The following is a 20086-nucleotide window of genomic DNA, read 5'->3' as shown; positions in this document are numbered from 1 at the left end:
CATTGCCAAGATCAGGATGACCCTCCAAAGTTGATGACAGGACAAGGAGAAAACTTATCAGGGAGGCTACCAAGAGGCCTACAGCAACATTAAAGGAGCTGCAGGAATTTCTGGCAGGTACTGGTCACTCTTTGCATGTGACAACAATCTCCAGTATTCTGCACATGTCTGGGCTATGAGGTAGGGTGGCAAGATGGAAGCCATTTCTCACAAAAAAAGAACATCCAAGCCCATCTAAATATTGCACAAAAAAAAAATACATTCAATCACCCCAAACTATGTGGGAAAATGTATTATGGTCTCATGAGACCAAGGTTGAACTTTCTAGCCTTAATTCTAAAAGATATGTTTGGCACAAATATCCACTGTATATGCTTTTTTTGCAACAGTACAGAATTTGGAGATCAATAAAGAGGGGATCCCATTCAAATTCATTTTGCCTTTACACTACATCTCTGTATGTTGGTTGGTCCCAGAGTCAGGTTTTCATACTGCATTTCTGCCAGTGAATTACAGGACTGTTGGCATTTCCATGGCTTCTACAGAAATAACCAAATCTTGCAGGGCTTGTGCTTCCAAGTCCAATAAATGTAAATGTAGAACACCAGAAGCCAATGGATAAGTCAAAGATCATCTCTTTTGATCATTTAATAAGGACAGTTTTTTGTGGGGGGTGCAGATTCTGAGAAGATAATGCGCATTCTCACCTTCAGCTCCTCCTCTTGTAGTCTCCTGGCCACTTCCAGATCCCTGAGCTCCTGCTCCCGGAGGTCCATGCGAGCAACACTCTGAGTCACCTCTCTCATGCCGTAGTCCCCTCGTGCTTTCCTACCTGAAGGGCGAGTATGCATACATTGAAAGGGCGCACTTTCGACAGTCAAACTAGATCACCCGAGGGTGGAGATAGTCACACCAGTGGGACAGGATTAATAGGTTAAAGAAACAAAGCGACAAAGATATCTGAGAGGAACTTCCTGTATGATTTGGGTCAAATGCTAAGACAAACTGTTTGGAGTATTTAGAGACTGGAGTGACCTGAATCTGTTTTGTAGTCAGTTGACAGTATTGATTAATCAGCCTTGGAGCAAGCACCCTGAAGAAAAAGGAAAAACAGAGGCAGTAAAGGAAATTCCTAAAATCACCCACCACCACCATTGCCAGGCCACACAGTTGCCATTACTGTACCTGGGTCTTTGGGGTGGTGGCGGTGATGTCTGTCTTCGCGTGAATGAGAGTGCGTTCTATGCGCCTCTTCAGTCTGGTCCACGTGCTCTCGTCTCTCCTCCCTCCTGTGAGACAGGGGCTTGTGCTCTTCAAACACCTCATCGAGTTGCGGTTGCTGCCCCTGCCTGTCCACCCAGTCATCGTCATCAACACTCTCCTCTGCGGACCTGGTCCTGTTAGGCCCCAGATAATGGTCTTCCTGGCTGTTTCTGCCTCTTCCGTGTTCTCTGCTGTGTTCCCTGTGGCGCACCCTGTTGAACTGGGGAGAGGGGGGTCTTGGAGGCCTCTCTTTCCTGCGCACGACCCTCTCGGAGTCGGGAGACTCCTGCCTGGGCTCCTGAGCCCTGCGAGGAGGCGAACGCTGCAGCTCGTCCCTCCTGTGTGCCACATCACCGTCCGCATAGAAGGTGGACTGTGAGCCGCGAGACTCAGGCCTGTGCCTGCGGTCCCTGTCGTGACTGTAATGTCCTCGCTCTTTCCTGCTGTCGGGAAGCAGACGCTCTGGATGTCTGCCACGGCTCTGCTCTGGGTGGAGTGTCGCGGGAATAGGGTGAGGGGGTAGTTGGGGGATGTTGCATGGAAACGCACATGTGGAGAAAAGCAGGTGAGCAGAGCTGGGTTAGTAAAAACAATGATTAGTCACCTCTGGGGCAACAGGATCTACTATCTGTACAGACAGGGTTAAATGGTACACAAATCCAAAAGAAGTGTAGAAGCTTTACAAACAGGACAAAACAATAAAAATAAATATGATGAACTGGACAGACAGACACCAAAGAGGGATTTAAATTCATTTAAAAGAATTGGGCCCCTGAGGACAGTTTTGTCTCCTTTTATTCACAATAATTCATTATTTAATGTACATGTAATGACAATTTCAGTCATTGGTGATGGAATATTCTCTCCGCTTTTACTGGGGAAGGATTTATTTTCTTTCTAAGACAACACAACTTTGAATTTTAATTGTAGGAGAAGTTTAAAGTTTTAAGTTCAGGTTGTTTTACCCTAAGTAATTTGGAACTACATTGCAATTTTTATATTTCGGGGTTAGAAAAAATCAACACTGATGAGAGCATTTCAAACTACAATGAAAGTAAAATGTACATAGTAATGTGTAAAACCTCCAATTTACATTTTAAATTTTCAGGTATGTGCAGCACCATATTGCCGTCTGCAAATCAGAATGAGGCAACAAAACCGCTGGTAACGTGTAAAAGGCCCTATTAGACTGTAAACTATTTGCTTGTGAATACATCTTCTGATTCAATAGAAATATTGCTTTTGACTTTTAAATATTTGCTCGCACTAATGCATTACATTAGTTATCTTAGTGACTAGTGAGCAGGATGGGCCATTTCACATCACAATTCTCACAAACTCTTGCTCACGCCCCTTGGTGACACCAGAGGGTTATGAGAACATGGTGAATATATACTGTAGTACTTTCTCCTGCCTGGGCTCAGTTCAGTTCAATTATTTAAATACTGAGATTTAGTAACCAGTCTGAGAAGTTGGGACTGCAGTTCACCTTTAAGTGACAGGCCACACTCAGTGGTGACCTGTGATAACATCTAGATAAACAGGTCTGTGTTGGAAATACCAGTTTCGAGGCTGTTTTTTGCAGAAATTAAAGCACTTGTTTTATGGACAGTAATTGATATACAAGAGTAGCTGCTTTGTCTCCTTTGTCAGCAGCTACTACCCTTTTCCTCAATTGTGGGTGAGCCGCACAGTCTGGAAATATGGCAAAAGTGCAACTTCAGAGTCTACACAAATGTACAAGCAAAGCAAAGATGGACAATTTCTCAATAATCTTGATCCTGTTGACAGGATCTGTTGCAGCATGTACAGTACAATCCCCTACAGACTCTAACCCTGCCTGAAAGCTACTCTTGTATATCATTTACTGTCCATAATTCAAGCGTTTTAATTTCTGCCAAAACGCAGCCTGGAAACAGGTATTTCTAACATTGCCCGTACCTAAAAGCATTCCTACTCATCTCGGTAGCAAATGCTTACATGCCCTTCAGACCTGTTACACCTGAGAAAAAGCAGTAGGGAAAGTAAAAAAAAAAACTAAACTAAAACTTAAAACTAAAGGGACATTTGTCAAAGAATGTTTTGCCCGATGAAGGTAAAAGTCAAATATGAACAAGTATGGAATCCCTTTGATTCTATAAATCATAATAACTCAGGTTTATAAGCATCGCTGAAGCTGTAACACTGGATCTGCTTGTTGGAGGCTTAATTCCACAATGTTATTTTAATGGGAGCACAAAGAAAACAAAAGCCCTGTCCCTCTTTATTTAACTCTGTAATTTTCTACGCATAAAAAGAAAAACCTTTACCACACATGACTATAGGGCACTGCTTTCAGGCTCATTTTAAAGGACTTAAATGCATGATTTGACTTGATTTTATTTGATTTACTATTGTGACTAAGACTCAAACTAAGGCTTACGTACACACGGGGTTTTCCAGGTTTTAATCAGCTCTCGTTGTGTGGCACAAGCATCTCCCCGATACTAACTCTACCTCTAATAAAGGATGCTACTCCGATCAAGACACAGGACAAAGCATTCTTCTCTTTGCTTAAAAAAGTGGTAATTGAAGAATTTCCCTTTTAACTTATCTGACCAGAGGAGTTTATTTAGAATGCATGCACCCTCCCCTCATTTCCTGAAAGATGTAGGGACTTCACCAAACAAAGGAAATGTTTCCTATGAGATAAGGCCAGCAATAAGATTAAAGAACTCCTTTGTACCGAGTATGATTATATCAGAAACAAATGGAAGCTTCTGTTCATGTGCTTTGAGAACTAAAAATATTAACAGAATTTGTTATAGGTACAGTAATATAAACAGAGGTAACATGACAACAGATGGGTATTGCAACTGGTGGTGAGGTTTTCCTATTCCCATTGCTCTCTGCACATAACTACGAAGTTATTTTCTGAACATCAACAAGCCACATTAATTAGTACTGACATCTGTATTATTTGCAACAAAGGAGTGCTTTCAGTGTAAGGTTTACATACTGTACACAGTAACATGCCTACTGCCAAAAAATCCCAATCTGGTCTTTAATACCTTATAACACTGTTTTATTTCAATGCAGACGTTGACTCCCTAAAGGTTGAATCATGCATTCACTTAAGATGACTAAAACATCTGTAACTGATAAATCAGGAAGTGTGGCACAGTTCTAGCTCAACAAGTTTATTTATTATTAGTACATATTGCATCATGACATACGCCTTCTCTATTTCCTGGGTATAGCTAACAGCTGTCCTCTTAATTTCTCATGTTTTAGACGAGTGCTGTGAGTACAAGGCAGATGGGGGATAATGGAACTGATTTTACAAGATGAAGTAAAAAATACTGTATGCAGGAAAAAAGCACAAAGGGTTTGTAACAGAGACACACACACACACAACAGGGAGTTGCGGATACAGCCCGGAATGGACAGATTAGGTTGCCGTCCCTGGAGGGATCTTCCCTTCTGAATCATACAGGAAAGACTGAACTTGAAGTTCCACTGATAGCAAAGTCATGGCAAAATCCCGATACGCAGGAAGAAGAGCCCCTCCCTGAGAGAAATCACTCCAGAGTGCTGCTCTCCCTCGGTCTGTCCGTCTGTCTGGGGGAGAGCCCACTGGCGGAGGAGTAAAGAGCAGGACTTGCCAAGCTGGCTTCGCCCGTCTGTTCAGAGAGAGGAGACTCGCCTCCATAGACCGGCACCAAACGCACGTGTTCAGCTCTTTTCTTCTGACCGCCTTAGCAGACTGACTTCAGTAAAAAGATAGCAGCAAGCTGTTTGCGTCAGGCCCTGCATTCGTTTTCAAAGCAAACGGTCCTCAAATCTTTTGGGGATTTGCTTCGAATTTCTAAACTGGATCTTAAATCCACCAGGACCTGCAGAATATCTCTTCCGCAGAATTCCGAACACTTTGGGAATGACCACATTGCAGGAAGTCCGCTGCCGCATCCTTATTTCCATGTGGATAGAAGAGTGGCTTCAAACCTGCGTTTCCAGCACTGAGTGGGTTAACTGAAGCAGCTAAATCATCTCCAGATTGAGAGAGGCTGATCAGATGGCCTCAGCCCACAGGATCCTTATGCTCAGATATGCAAAAAAAAGGCAGAACTGGCACCTCCAGCTGGTTGAGAGGGAGAATTTTATGGCAGAAAGGCAAAAAAAACACGCCGCATCTCAAATTGTAACTTGAAGTCACACTCAAAGGACCTGCAGGGCCTTGCTTTCCTGGCTCCTAAACAATTTAAGACGAACAGCTGCAAGCAGTTGGTACCCAAGCCAACGTTTTGCTCATACCAGACAAGTATGTTGCGCAATATACAGTATAATGGGTATACTGTATGTGATTTCCTATTTTTGTTCCAGAGTGACCATGACACTGTCTACAGACTCTATCAGATATAAAACAGTTCTGCATTTTACATTAACAAGAGATCAAAGGACAGCAGCAAGGTTATTTTGCAGGTGGCACATACATCCACAATAACTGTACTTTATATGCACCTGAAAGAACAGAGCCAAATTTGCATTTGCACTTATTCCAAGAGTATGTGACATATGCATTTCAGAATTACCATCACCCCATCTGCATTCTGTTGAACTTCTAACAAGACTTTGCATATGACCTTTAGGTCTACCAAAGATAATGAACCTGAAAGAACAGCTATTTTTTCCAAACCAAAATTGTCCTAGCAATAGATTCACTTTAGCCTTTATCACAATTCTATTGCGACTCAATTCAAACAATGATTATCTTTAAACGTCAGAAATTTCAAGAAAAAAAAGTCTCTATTATATCTGGCACTGCCTCACTCACAGTCATTTTAACTTGTAAGAAGTACGGAATGCCCAGTTTTGCAGGGGCTGCAGTTAAAAATGGAAAAATGTGAAATCGCTTCTCAGCAAAAACTGAAAGCCGTAACACTCTCACAAGGTCAATACTTTGCTTAAATCAGCAAAATGAATGTGCTACTTTGCCTCCTTGACTCTATCTAAACTTGAGCGCAGACTGAGAGATGGCTGACTTTAACAGATTTCTGCATAGCCTAAAAGAGGAAGTGATCCATTTTTGAATGGAATTCTCCCACGACCACCACAAACCATGACAAAATCCGTCTGAAAGAGAGGCAAATCCATACCTCCTTTCTCATCATAGTAGCTCTCTTCGTAGGGTGCCTCCTGAAGCTGTTTCATCCTCCTCCTCTCTTCCTTCATCTCTTTCTCCTGCAATTTGCGAGCAATGGCCTAAAAGAACAGTGGGTGCAAAAAAAAACTGAGATCTCCACAAGACACCACCAGCCAGAGTTGGCATCAGTATAACAGAGGTGTGTGTATGTTATCTGGAGGTAGAATACTGAAACTTAGTAGGCACTGTGGTATGAGGATAAAAGTCTTGGCCAACAAATACAAATAGGTTCTAACACAGATCTCATTAACAAGGGGTGCTATTGACTATTAGACTGTTTCGGTACCTGCATAATCACAAAAAAGGTGACTCCTGCTGTTGTGCAATACCAAAATACAGGTATTTGCAACATGCTTGTGCACTGCAACTTAACTATATACCACTGGCATTACCTCAATCAATCAAGGTTTATTTATCAATGCACGAACAGCACAGCATACAGCGGTGTTGTTGGCAATGAAATGCTTTGTCTGCGAGCTCGTTAGGAGGGATAGAAGAGTAGAAGGACAGGAATTTATAGGGATTAGATTAACATAAGGATACAATAAATTACACGATTGCAATTTACAATACAATTTATAGATTGTGCGAAAGTAACACAAGGATAGGAGGTATTTAGCGCTTTTCGCATGTGTCCTGAGACTCCAAGTGACAGGAGGGTGCCAGTGCACCCCATCAGTTCAAGTTGGGTTGCCTATTCGCCAGCGGCCGTTTGGGTAACTGCAGGCGTCTGCTGTGGTTAGCTGTTTAGCAGTCTTACTGCCTGGGGGAAGAAGCTGTTTCGAAACCTGGTGGTCTTGGTCTGTATACTTCGGTACCTGCAGATTCACCCATCAATTAGAAGAGAATCCCTCAAAAAGCAACTGGGATCTACAGTATAGGAACTGTGAGGGTTCTCACCTCATCTTTCTCTTCTTGTTGTCTCTGCTGCTCTGCCTGCTTCACGAGCTGCTCCTGGATCTCTTGAGCGATCTCATTATCACTTCGCTCGCTGCAGAAGATACACAAACAATGATAAATCATCACCTATGAATGAAACTTCAGTCACAAAACCACACAGCAGCTGGCCAGATACAGAAATGTTTTCGAGAGTTTGCTTTGACAATTTGTTTATCTCCTTGCAATGTGAATAAGTACAAACGTGATATTAGAACATACCAAAAGAGAAATCTAGCCAGCTGGTCAAGCAAGATGACTTTAAGCATTTTGCGTATAATACTGATGTACAACCATTAACCATTTCTCCCAGCTCTTCAGGTTCAGGTGCTGCTGTTTAAAGTGATCCAGGAGAATAAAAACTGGACAGTGCATAGCACGGGGAACTCTTTCAAGACAGAAACACCTAAGAAAAACCTAATTCAGCAGCCAATTTCTGAATGTTTCGGGAAAATGTGTGAAAGCAAGACAAAGATGCTTAAATACAGGCATTTCATCTAGAAAATACAAGCACTGTATCACAGTACAATTCTGGATCACCTTTTTAAAATTAAGATCTTTTCTCACTTTATACAAGGCAAGTAAGGCAGTCAAGAATCTCAGTTTCCAACACAAGCTGTGGTCACACTCATACAAGGCTGGATAGCAGAGAGGTCAAAATTTCTCCAGGACATCAGAGCTGTTGCTACTGCTCAAATCAAAGGCCTGTCCTCTGGACTGGCTATTAAACTTGGCCTTTACTGCAAAGAATACACCATTCTCACTGGATTTGTGTCTGGTTAAATAAGCTATGAAAACACATACATAATTCAACCAAATGAAGAGTGTTATTGGTAGCACACAAGTCCTTTGGAAGACTGATGCTATCTCATAAGAGATCTGTCTGAATGAAGCCATTACCTAACCCTGATTCACAGCCACCATCTCCTTCCATTTTACTGCTTCTTAATTTCCCCTGGGTATAACCAGGGTGTTGCTACACATGCAAGAACACCAGCGGCACGAACCTTTAAAGAAACAAGTCACTCAGAAAATGAGGAGGAAAAGGCTTTATATTGTCTCCTAGCACTGGGGGCATCTTTAGATTAAAAAGACAGGTTTGATATTCAAACTGTTATTTCCAGATTTTCTCTGGGGGCAATTTCCCGTGTCCTTGTAAGTCTACTGGTGGAAGCACAACACAGGAAGATGTGGGAGGCTCATTCACTTGGGATAATATTAGTGAATCATGAGATTTCTTAGCCTAACTCAAAATTCCTGTTCCTGTAATGCTACTTTAACACTGTACAAGTGCAAAGTCATTCTTTAAGATTAAAGGTTTTTCTAAATATGTGCTTCCCTACACTACCAAAGAGAAAATGATCAGGTTTAATACTGGAATCAGAACACGAGACTCTGTTCATGTACTGTAGTACAGGCACAGCAGAAAATTTAAGTAATTGTCTGTCACCTAGCATTTTTCTTTCCTGCATCCTAAAATTACTTCTAGATGCTAAACAACAGAACAATATTTAAGAAAGAAAAGAATAGCTTTTTGTTTGAATAGTCTTTTCACCTGGCCTAGCAGTAGAATTCTGTCAGTGAACAGGGTGCTGGTTACTTACATGTCCCTGTGTTTTCTCTGGATGCGAACTTTGGCCCTCAGGTCCTCCTCCTCCTGCAGCTTCTTAGCCACTTGCAAGTCCTGCTGCACCAGACGGCTCTTGTGAATGTTGGAGGCCAGATGGCTCTCAACTGGAAGAAAAAAAAATGGATGAGGAATGTAATGTGGACCAGCAAAATACACACCGCCATTCTTCTGGAATTGAGTTTACTGATAGAAAAAAATCTTGTCACAGGGCAAGACAGAGAAGTATTAGACAAGGCTCTGGATTTATAAAAGGAAAATTGTGGGCTCGAATTCTGGGTGGAGTACTGCTGAAGTACCCCTGAGCAACGCTTTTCACTCACCTTGCTTTACTGAAATTCCCTGCTAAGTAAATGAATTCAAAATTAAGTCACTTTGGATAAAAGCATCTAGTGTTTTTGGTTATGGTTCTACCAACTTTGCATACCAGCTTGGTGCATTTTTCAGAGTGAATTTGCTCAAGCTTTCCGAAGTTCCTTGGGGATCACTTATAGACAGCAGTTTTCAAGTCTTTCTACAGGTTCACAGAAGGACATTACTTTTATATTCCTAAGCACTCCGGTGTAGCTTTAGCCTTGAGGTTTGGATCACTGTCCTGCTGAAAGGTGAATTTTTAGGTCTGAAGTAGTTTATCTCGAAGATTTGCCAGTGCTTTGCTCCATCTATATAATAATCAGTCTTGAAAAGCTTTCTAATTCCTGATGATGAGAAGCAGAACTATCAGTAACATAATGCTGCCACTACTACAGTATGCTTTAAAAAACAGGGATGGCAATACTGCATGTTGAGTTTGTGTCAGATGTAACACTTTGCATTTAAACCATCAAGTTCCAATTCTGTCTGGTCTGACCACAAAAAAAAAAAACTTTTCTTTTGCCAAATGTTTTTATTTTCAATTATGTGTTTTGTTGTGGGATTTGAGTTGTTTTTTTTTGTTGTTAAATACAAGTGCCCTTAGTGAAGTGACTTAAGACCCGTTGATTTGGAACTCTTTCAAAGTCACTGCCAGATTCATGGTGGCATCCCTAACCAGTTTCTTCTTATAGTTTCTGTTCTTATCTTATAGAGTTAGGTGTATTTATTCTGAAATCACATGAAGAACTCCTAATGCAGTGGCCAAACAACTAATTGTGTCATTTAGGTCATTTTCTGTACCTACATTAATTTTTGTTTGCCACAGCAAAGCGTTTCAATATGTATGCAATCATGACTTTTCCATTTTTCTTACGTATTACAGACTTACGTCGTTGCTTTGGCTTTGAATGTCTGGAGGGGTTGTGTAGCAAACAGTACTTTGCTACTTCAAAATGTCCTGACTGTAACTTTTAAAGCAACAAAATATGAAAACTGTGCAAGGGTCTCAATATTTTTGCAGGGCAGTGTAAATCCCCACTAAGCTGATTTTGTCCTGCATACTTTCCACCTCATTAGAGACTGCTTACATAGGCTTGGTACTGGGCCAACATGAAAACTTAAAACCCTCTAGTCTAGAAAACATCAATAGGGTACCTTCAGCCAAACACCTGAAACAGCTCAGGAGTTCCAATTTTACTGCAGCACCACACAGACACACCAGCTGGGATCTCACTAAGTCTGGAAAGCTGGGTTAGTTCTGTCTGGGCAGAACATTGTTGGAACTCATCCAAAGACTACCAGCTTGGTACCACAGGAGGAAGTGTTTCCAGTAAGATCAGCACATTGTCTGTTTTGCAAAGTGCAAAAATAAAAAACATCTGCCGAGATACAATATCTTTTTTCATAGTTTTTTTTCCCAAATAGAAATCCAGATGCTAGTACTTGATAGACTGTCACCTTGTATCACAGATGTCTCTTTATACTAAACTGCGTTCATTATCTAGGTGGCAAGGTAGAAACAGCTGATTAAAATTCACCCATAACTCCATGAACATTGCTACTATTAGCGCTCTTTGTCCAGGCCATTATTTTAATTACTCCAAATACACAAGTACAGTGTTAGAGCAGAATGTCTGTTCATCTGTGATGCACATACAGGCCAGACAAAAGCACAGCACTTCACACAGCACTTCACCACTTTACCATCATGCCATAGCTAATAATCTTGGGGATTATGAGGAGGCCATGATTGGTAAAGGCCAGGAGAAATTAGGCCAGGGCACTGGGGTAACATCCCTACTTTTTTGGAGAAATGGCCTGGGATTTTTAAGGACCAACGGAGACTAAAGACCTTGGTGTAATTAAAGGATGGCTCCTTTATTTTAAGGGATTTCGGGTTCTTGGGGGATTCTGCCCTTGCCGCTCCTGCCCCAGTTCGTCCCCCACCTCGGGGTCGAACCCGGGTCTCCGGCGTCGCTCAACAGGGGTCTTGCCGGCTGAGCTAAAGAAGGCCTTTGTCAGCCCCGGTGGCAAACATCCCTGTTATGCGCAGGGCAGTAGAGGGTGGTGCCATCACCGCACAGCAACCGGCTCATCCAACCTGTATGTCGGCCGTTCGTTACAGTAGTCCCCATCGCTATACAGGGGGATTAGGACTACAGGGTGAGTGCCCCCTACTGGACGTACTAACACCACTTCCAGCAGAAACCTTAGTATTTTTTCCCAGGAGGTGTCCTATCAAAGTACTGATCAGGCTCACACCTGCTGAGCTTCAGTAAGTTGCCATTTGCAGGGTGATATAACTGCTGGTAACAGGTTACAGATCCCCTGTTTTGTGCTCTCTCCACTCAATAAAATAAAGAAAAAAATAAATGTTGGTGTACACATTTGAGATAAACTATAAACATACTCCAAGGCTTAGAAAGCAGAGTAATTACTGAATAGTGCCTGGGCAAAGAGCAAGACTGATAATCACACAGGAAGTCTGACAATCAAAGTAGAGGAACGTAGTGTTTTTCTAACGTGTCACAGAAAGTAACTGTGGCAGAAACATTCAAATGTGTAGTCTCACTTCCACTGCACATCTCCACACATTGTCTTTATGAGAAAATATAGAACAACATTTTAAGACTGGTCATTATTTAAACATGCAGGCGCTCTGAATGCCCTTTACTTTTAAATCACCTTAATGGGAAAAAGACATTGATTTAAAGACATTGAATAAACCAAATTCAACAAAGCTTAATAAAACATGGTATTTTTCAAATGAAAATGTTTTCATTGAAGAAAACTCATACAAATACATAGACTTTAAATTTGATTACTACATGATCATCTCTGCAGTTCTAACACAATGCATAACTGCACGGATCACTTTGTAGGATCAATGCTTCAAAATGCAGTCCTCAATATGTGAAACTGATTAGAGAAACAACTCCCTTTTTCATTTAGCTATTTTCATCACTAAATAACTTGCTTTCATTTATATTAACATTAAAAATTAAAGTCGAATAAATGATTAAATGAATCAGTCCTGTTCTAAAGTGCTATCTTCTAACAGCAAATACTTATGAATACTAAGAACGAAACAAGGGCTAATTTTTGGTCTCAGTTTCTCCTGGGAAGGAAGAATGCAGGTTTTTATGAGAAACCTGCTGGACTTCGTATTCCCCAGCTTCAGTTTAGAGCCCAACACTCCACGACAAAGTGACAGAGAGGGACATACTTTCCTGTTCCTGTAGATTGTGAGCGAGGGCATGATCCTCCAGCACTGCAAAGTCCCGGCACACTGCCAACAAGATAGAAACAGGGTTAGTCGCAGACCACACTTCACCACAGAGGTACGTTAACCCGAAAGCAACTTCGGAGTCCGGCGTTCCAAGACAAGACCGAGCCAGGCAATCTCCTCGCAGACTAGGCTGGAATTACTCAGAAGGTTGGAGTGGTAGGTGAGAGCTAGGCATCTCAGTTACAGTGTAGGAAAACTACACCCCCTTAAGATTTTATGCTTTAACACATTTTGACATACAGTATTTGACCTTCAACTGGTCCTCACTAAATCCTAATAGAAGATAATACTAAACTCATTTGACATAACAAATAAAATCCTACTTTGTCACTATTTATTCCACATTGCAAACTGTTCACATTTGTTTATCAAAATGAAAAAAAAAATCCTCTAGTCCTGTCATTCTAATAGGAGGATGTTATTTGACAGCCCAGTGTGTGCAAGTCTTTTAACTAAGCCTTCTTTGGTAAGATCACAGCGAAGGTTTTTGCCTGTTGTCGGATTCAGCTTGAAGTTTTGCCAGTTTATCGTTATCAGTTGAGGGCGATCACTCCCGGTGGTCACCCTCTGTGTCGAAGGCAAAGAGGAACTGTTATTATTAACTATTCATCTAGCTCTAATGTTTAAAAATAAAAATGACCAAATTAAAACAAAGTGAAACTGTGGTTGAGCAGATGCAATGTGTGAGGGCTTGTCTAAGGTCCAGTCTAAATTCAGCAGCCATGGCTTGCAGCTCTGCTGCACACATTAGCACTGTTTCGGTGAAATAGCACCGTATCGAGGGAACTTCAGGAAAGCAAACAGGTTCTGTTTACAGTCAGTGATTGCTTTGAATGCGTGCTACTGTAGGGTTTTGATAAATGCACTTTTCTCAGTATACAGCAAAGGACACAGGAACTGCAGCGACTGCTTATTATATTCTATACATTAACATATGGAGAATCATACCACACCAGGTTTTCGGAATTCTAAAACAAAGTTGACCCAAAACTTTCCTGTCAAAAGATGGCAAAATTCCCATTTCTTTTCTTTACACACAGCATGTTTTCCAACATAAAGCTGCACCTTTTGTAATGTCAGACTTGGGTGTAAAGTAATCTGTCCACAGTTAATACTTAACTACAACTATGTCATTTAATACCCATACGATTGCTGCAAAAGCACTCTAGTGGTTTGTTATTCTAGTTAAACCGAAATGCATTTATTGCTTTTGTACATGTGTGACACCCTGAACATCCATCCAATTTCTAAACACTTCATCGAGTTCAATGTCATGGGGGAGACAAAGCCTATCCTGGCAAGCAACAGGCGCAAGGTGGGGTTCACCATGGACAGGATCCATGAGACAAACAATCACACACACACACACACACACACACACACACTAGGTCCAGAACTGAACCCAGGGCCCCAGTGCTGCAAGGCAGCAATGCCAAACACTGTGTCATCATACCTCCCAAGAGTATTTGTGTAGTCACAAAAAATGTAAAAAAATAATGATAGATGTTATGCTCCGATGCAGTTTCTTTTTTTGTGATTTATGCTGAACAAACCCACCTATTCCTATGAAAAAATACAGAAGTTTTGAACAGCCCCCCAAAAAAATGTATAGCACTCGATTGAAGAGTGAAGACTTATATAGACATTACCTTACAGTATATACTGTAGGATTCAAAGCTTTAGCTCAGTGATGCAAAACAAATCTTATCTGCTTCATTGTTAACTATGAAAGTAAAACTTGTCAAGCAAGTTAGCCAGGGAAAAACACCACAAAGGAATTTTTGACATTGGACAGTGGTCATATTTGCACTGAGGTAGTTTTCAAAATATTTGGGAGGAAGTGAGACGTTTGCTAGGGGAGAGCAGAGCTCTTAATTCATGTATGTGCTCTTTATTGGCCCACGGCAGAAGAGCAGAAAGCCTACATTAAGAAGACAGGAAAATAGATTAACTCCTCAGAAGACTGCCTAAGCAGCTTAGAAAAAGCAGCACAGCAGTCATGTGGCTCTATTGCTTCTATGGCTAATATCACATCTCTGTCCTCATCTTGAACTTTGCGAGAAACATCGTCACGCGCTTAAATGTAAGTTTGAAAATGCAAAAGTGTTTAAGGTCACATCCGTGGGCTAATTTAAATTATGCTCGGTCTTTTTTTCCCTGCTTGGCTTTACATCTTCTCAAGTGTAAAGTCAGTAAAGAAAGCCATTCTTACTGCTACACCGCGCCACATCCTGTATATTAAAACAAGTGAGCACTACTCAATCTCCACCTCGATACCTCGCTGGGAATGGCAGGCTAATGAGCACGCCTTTCACAACAGCTCCAGGATACTGCGCCTGATGTCCGCTTCTGGGTCTCTCTGCTTAATTACAGCTTCTAATTATAAATTCACAGTCGCGCATACCTCAGCCACTGACACCATCACCCTTTCAGCTTCTCAGGGGAGTCCCCATCAGCACAGGCCACTGCGGGTACAGCTCATGAAGAAGCTCCTGCGGGCGGACACAGCCCCGCTGTGTCAGCCGGCTCAAAGCGTTCCTCACTCGTGCAGCCATTCGTGAAGAGCTCAACAATTAAGCAACTCATGAAGCAATCTGCTCCTCGTGATAAAGCTAAAGTAATTAATTCAGGAGATGGCCTTCTCTTCCCTGTCTGTAATTTAATTAAGTTGTGGTATGAAAAGGATACGCGCCGCAGGCAAACCAAAGCATTGTGCCATTTTTAATTTGAAAGCATGCCGTCAACTCAGTGATTGGTATATGAGTATGTTATTTAATTTAAAATCTGTACAGTGCAACAATTAAAAAAAAAAACTTTTTAGGTGTGGGTGATACTGACAGCTAGAGAACTTTGAAGTATTTAGCATTATCAGTACTTGCAAGTGCTAAATGAAGCTAAATGACTGTTACCTGCGTGAAGCTATCAGATTATGTGTAATGGTAGTGTGAGATGGGCAGAGCGAGATGTGTATATGTATTGATGCATGTCTAGGATTATTGTTGGTATGTGTAATTATTTTATGCTGAGTGGTGTTTTATTTTTGTAGTATTGTGTTGCGATGCTAAAGACAAATTTCCATCCTTTGCTCAAATGTTTTTTTTTTCTTGCAGCCATGGTTCCTTAAAGATATGACGATTAGGTTTAATGTCAAGCGACTATAAAAAAACCACAAAGTGTTCAACACCCAGACTGAACGACATCAGAGGCGTTTTTACAAACAAATAGTTGTACACGATAAGGAGCCTGGGACTGCATATCTCACATCCTTTTACTACAGTTATCACAGACCGTTTTCCTGATGTTACGATCCAGACAGAAATGATGTGGTCATGGGTTTCAAGAAAAAAGACTTTACACCCAATTAGAAAAAACAACCCCCTGGAACAAGAGAATCTATGTCCTCCACAGCACTTGCTGCCAAAGAATGTACAAACAGCAGCAAACAGATAAACTCAATGAATGGTGCCAAAGACCTCTTACTTTGTAACCACTGGTTGCACAAACATGCAATGCCATTACACTCTGTGCTACCCAGGCATTTGGAGCTCATCAAGAACAGTGGAGGAGAATAAAACGAAACAGGGTATTAAAAGAGTATTAAATGCTTGCTATAAAACTATAACAAGGCAGTTCCAGCAGACCAAGCAGAAACAGCTGCCACAGCCCCTCTGCACACTGGTTCACACAGCTGGTGCTGCAATGACTTGGAAAGCTTTGGAAAAGATAGAGAGAACACTCCACACCGCCTTTCCTCACACAGCCCACTCACGCGCAACTCATTCGGCACTGATGGGATTATGTGATCACAAAGTCTGCGAGCACACAAGCTGGGGTCCTTTCAAATACAGCGCATTTAAGGACAATTAGCTGAAATCCGCAAATCATGGTTTACATCCAAGATCACTTAACTGCACTGTTAATCCGGCTTTTTTCCTTTTGTTTACCACGTCCGGAGATGGCCAAATCAGAGCTAAACGGACAAGTAATCACTAATTGACAAAAACAGGAACAAGTGGCCTGCCCATTTCTCATTAGGCTTGTGGCACTTATTTGATTTAATTGTAACACTGGGTTAAGCCTTCCAAAAAACTTCTCAATTTAACCTTTTAATGAACTTGTTAGATTACTTGTGTACTTGTACACTGGTAATGGTTATGCTGTATCAGTACACTTACTGTATATACTGAGAAACATTAAAAATTAAATTAAATCTCTCTCGTAATCTCTCAGGAATAATACACAATAAATTACTCTTATGTATATATATTCTATATACTGTATTGGACAGGTTATGTTACAATCCCGCCTGACCGCTCAGTTTCTGTCAGCCATGACTGTACTGTAGTTTAGGCCTGATTAGGGGATTCTGAGCGACGTCAATGCAAACACATGACTGTAGGATTTTGATTGACTTCAATATTTTGCATTTGGAGCTTTTACCTCGAATAAGGTAAATTTAGGTTGAATAACCCCCACTCACCTTGATATCATTTCTAATGAAACGAATGGCATGTTAGAAAATGGATGGGCAGATAATCTTTACTATATTTAAGGGTTGTTAAACATCATTTCTGACAAGCGTGAATAGAAATTTAAGATTCCAACATACTTTGATGGGTCATTACATAGCTTTAGCTCCTATATTCAAACAATCAGAACTGATTAATACAGCACACTGATACCATGCAGTCTGCATATGAGGCCTTCGTATGCAGTTTTAGACAGGTTAAATACTGTACATATACTGTAAGTTAACAGTGAGCTAAATAACCTGTTAGCCACAGAGTATGATAGTTAATATTCATAATTTAGCCAATCAAAATAAAGGAAGAATGGGAAAGAATAGAAATCATAACCATCCTGCATAATTGAAACGCTATTATAGGCTACATTAATAATTCAAAACCACTCTCCACTTTAATCCTCGGTCTGCAATTAAAATAACACACAAGCAGAACAGGTGCCTGAATTTCCTGGCCTTGGTATTGAAACTACCACAGGAAGCTTCCTAGGCCCTCCGAGATTTTTCTGTGGATCTTCTGGACGATTGGGGACAACAACATTTCCCTGAACTATACAATGTGCTACTGTCTCGCAACAGCTGGGAAAATAACTTCACAATTCACTGCACAGTTGATCAGGAGCAGTACCAGAAGCGCTTAATTACTTATAATGAAGTATTTAATCATAGTCAAGTCAACATACAGTATGCATTTTAAAAAGCTATATTGATTTTCTTAAGCCTAAATCCCAATACAACCACAGATTCCTATACATGAGCGCATTAGAATTTTAATGTTTGTCTGTTTCTGTGACTCATCAATTTCACCATCCATGCAATTAAAGTAATTATTGTTCAGCGTGAATACTTTCCACCAATCACAACTGTAACAAGTGAACACAACACTACATTCCAACAGAGAGGAGCATATCTGTGATCTGCAAGCGTTACACGCCAGTTTATTTATTTATCACCATGATGGAGAAGAGCCTTCTGACAATCAGACCTTCACCGAGATTTGCTGGAGCAGCCTCCAAATTCATTTTGTCTGGCACGGTGAATCACATCACTCAGAAGCCGTCCAAAACGGAATTCAACAAGATAGAATGAGGTCATGCATCACACATTCGAACTACGAAGTAATTATACACGCAGTATGCAGACCACTGAAATTAAAAAAAATATATATCTGTGGACAATGTTGGTATGATGGCAGAGAGATGAAATCTCAAAAATAAGGCTGTTGACTCTGTCTACTTGGTAACACCCATGACATTTAACAGAGAAGAGCTACTTTCCATCTATAACTACAGGAACTGCTATTCCTAGGAAAATATGTCCTTCATGTAGCTGCTATTAGAACATGGAAATCCAATGAATAGTAATGCTAACAGGCTATGAAAAGAGATACTTAGCATCGCTACTGACCCATGTAATTGAGAAACAGCAGCCTAACAGGTAATTGTGTAAATTTCACAAGCCACTGGCTTCTCTGTTTCAGCAGGTATCATACCTGCCAGGGCCACAGAAGCACTGGCAGCCCAGAACTGATGACATCCAGTATTTCATTTCACAGAAAACTACTGAACAGTAATAAAAAAAATATAAAATAGGTCTACATCATAATCTCTGGGTCTCACTGGTGGAGGGGTGGGTGTTGATCTATAACACATTTGGCTCCGTGCTGGATATGTTTAGACATGATTTAAGGAAGCTTTTTTTTTTTTGCAATAATGTCACATTACAGTGGAGAGCAAACTCACATAATGTTATATAAATACTCTCCAGCTCCGTCTTTTGCAGTTCAATATTCACCTGGTGGTTTAGTAACAGCTTAATCATAACCTGCTTTGATCACAGAATATCGACAAATAAATGTTGCCAACTACAGAGGAGACTTGCTCACTTCAAAAAGTTAAAAGTTATTGCATACAACCACCACAGTACAATGAAAAGCTCAAAAAGAGCAAACTAAACCCGATATTGAAAACCAGTGACACAACACCAATGCAATGGGTAACACAAAGAAGATGGTTTGTAAGCAATATACAGCGGGATTCCCCCTTTTTTTTAAATCTTACACTTCATACGCCCAGAATGTGGAAAAACAAAACGTAACTTTGTGGTGAGAAAACATCCTTTTGTAGACACCTCTGTTATTCCACTCGTTAATCCTCTCTGAATATGGCAATGGGGCAGACAAGGAGAAATCCAAGCATGTGGGTTTCAGTAATATTATTCAGGAGCTTCTGGTGTGCTGAATGGAGTCAAGATTGCATCAGACAAATGACATTGGCAGGTCTTGTCCTGGGAGCCGTGGTACCTCAGACAGCAAGGGCATCTACTGTAGCTCCTGACTGGAAGGTCCCGGTTCAATCCCAGGTAGGGGCAAGCGGTGTAGCTTACTCTAATTCCTTCTAGATGGCTCACAGGTCAACTCAGCCTGCTTTCCAAATGAGTACCGTGGGTTAATCCTTCCGGAGGTAATAGGCCAGTTGGAGTGTGATGCTGACCACATCACCTCCACTTCCAGTGTTGGAGGGTTGAGAAAATTGTGGCCCTTGCCTCCCATTCCCCCATAGGCCTTTATGCCCACCAGTTCTTGTATTGGTTAAGCAGCATATCTGATCTGAGTAGCTGTGCTATACAGTCTGATAGGAACTAAACAACCATACATGCAACCAAAACATGAAATCACAGATTTGCTATTGTATTTAAATATCTTCAATTGTAGGTGAGACGGCATCTTCAGAAAAACAGAAGAGTGGGTAAAATTCCAGTGAGACTGATGAACTTCTGCATTTTATGTAATTCTGATAGCCATGTGTTGACAAGTTCTGAATCCCCATACTTGTATGACAGCTAGGATGCTCTGATGTGACTGATGTGAAAGGCTTCAGTATCATTGCACAGGCTGTCACTGTTCTCATACCG

General features: G+C 41.1%; 1 protein-coding gene across 4 annotated transcripts in view; it reads right to left on the bottom strand.

Annotated features, from left to right (window-relative positions):
• Nucleotides 1-20086, bottom strand: part of ccdc50a (coiled-coil domain containing 50a) — a 35822-nt gene that overhangs the window by 11997 nt on the left and 3739 nt on the right. For 2 of the 4 annotated variants that reach the window (XM_015361255.2, XM_015361256.2), the window contains exons 2-7: nt 12589-12651; nt 8986-9115; nt 7346-7436; nt 6399-6504; nt 1186-1749; nt 708-832 (exon numbers count right to left, since the gene is read on the bottom strand). In XM_015361255.2, coding sequence (XP_015216741.2) covers nt 708-832; nt 1186-1749; nt 6399-6504; nt 7346-7436; nt 8986-9115; nt 12589-12651 — 1079 coding nt within the window. The remainder of the gene's footprint in view (nt 1-707; nt 833-1185; nt 1750-6398; nt 6505-7345; nt 7437-8985; nt 9116-12588; nt 12652-20086) is intronic. The other 2 variants (XM_015361257.2, XM_069197778.1) reach the window with 1 other exon arrangement.

This window comes from Lepisosteus oculatus, chromosome 13 (assembly GCF_040954835.1).
Source record: "Lepisosteus oculatus isolate fLepOcu1 chromosome 13, fLepOcu1.hap2, whole genome shotgun sequence".
Lineage (NCBI taxonomy): Eukaryota > Metazoa > Chordata > Actinopteri > Semionotiformes > Lepisosteidae > Lepisosteus > Lepisosteus oculatus.
Note: the sequence above shows the minus strand (reverse complement) of the source record. Positions and strands in the feature narration are given on the sequence as shown.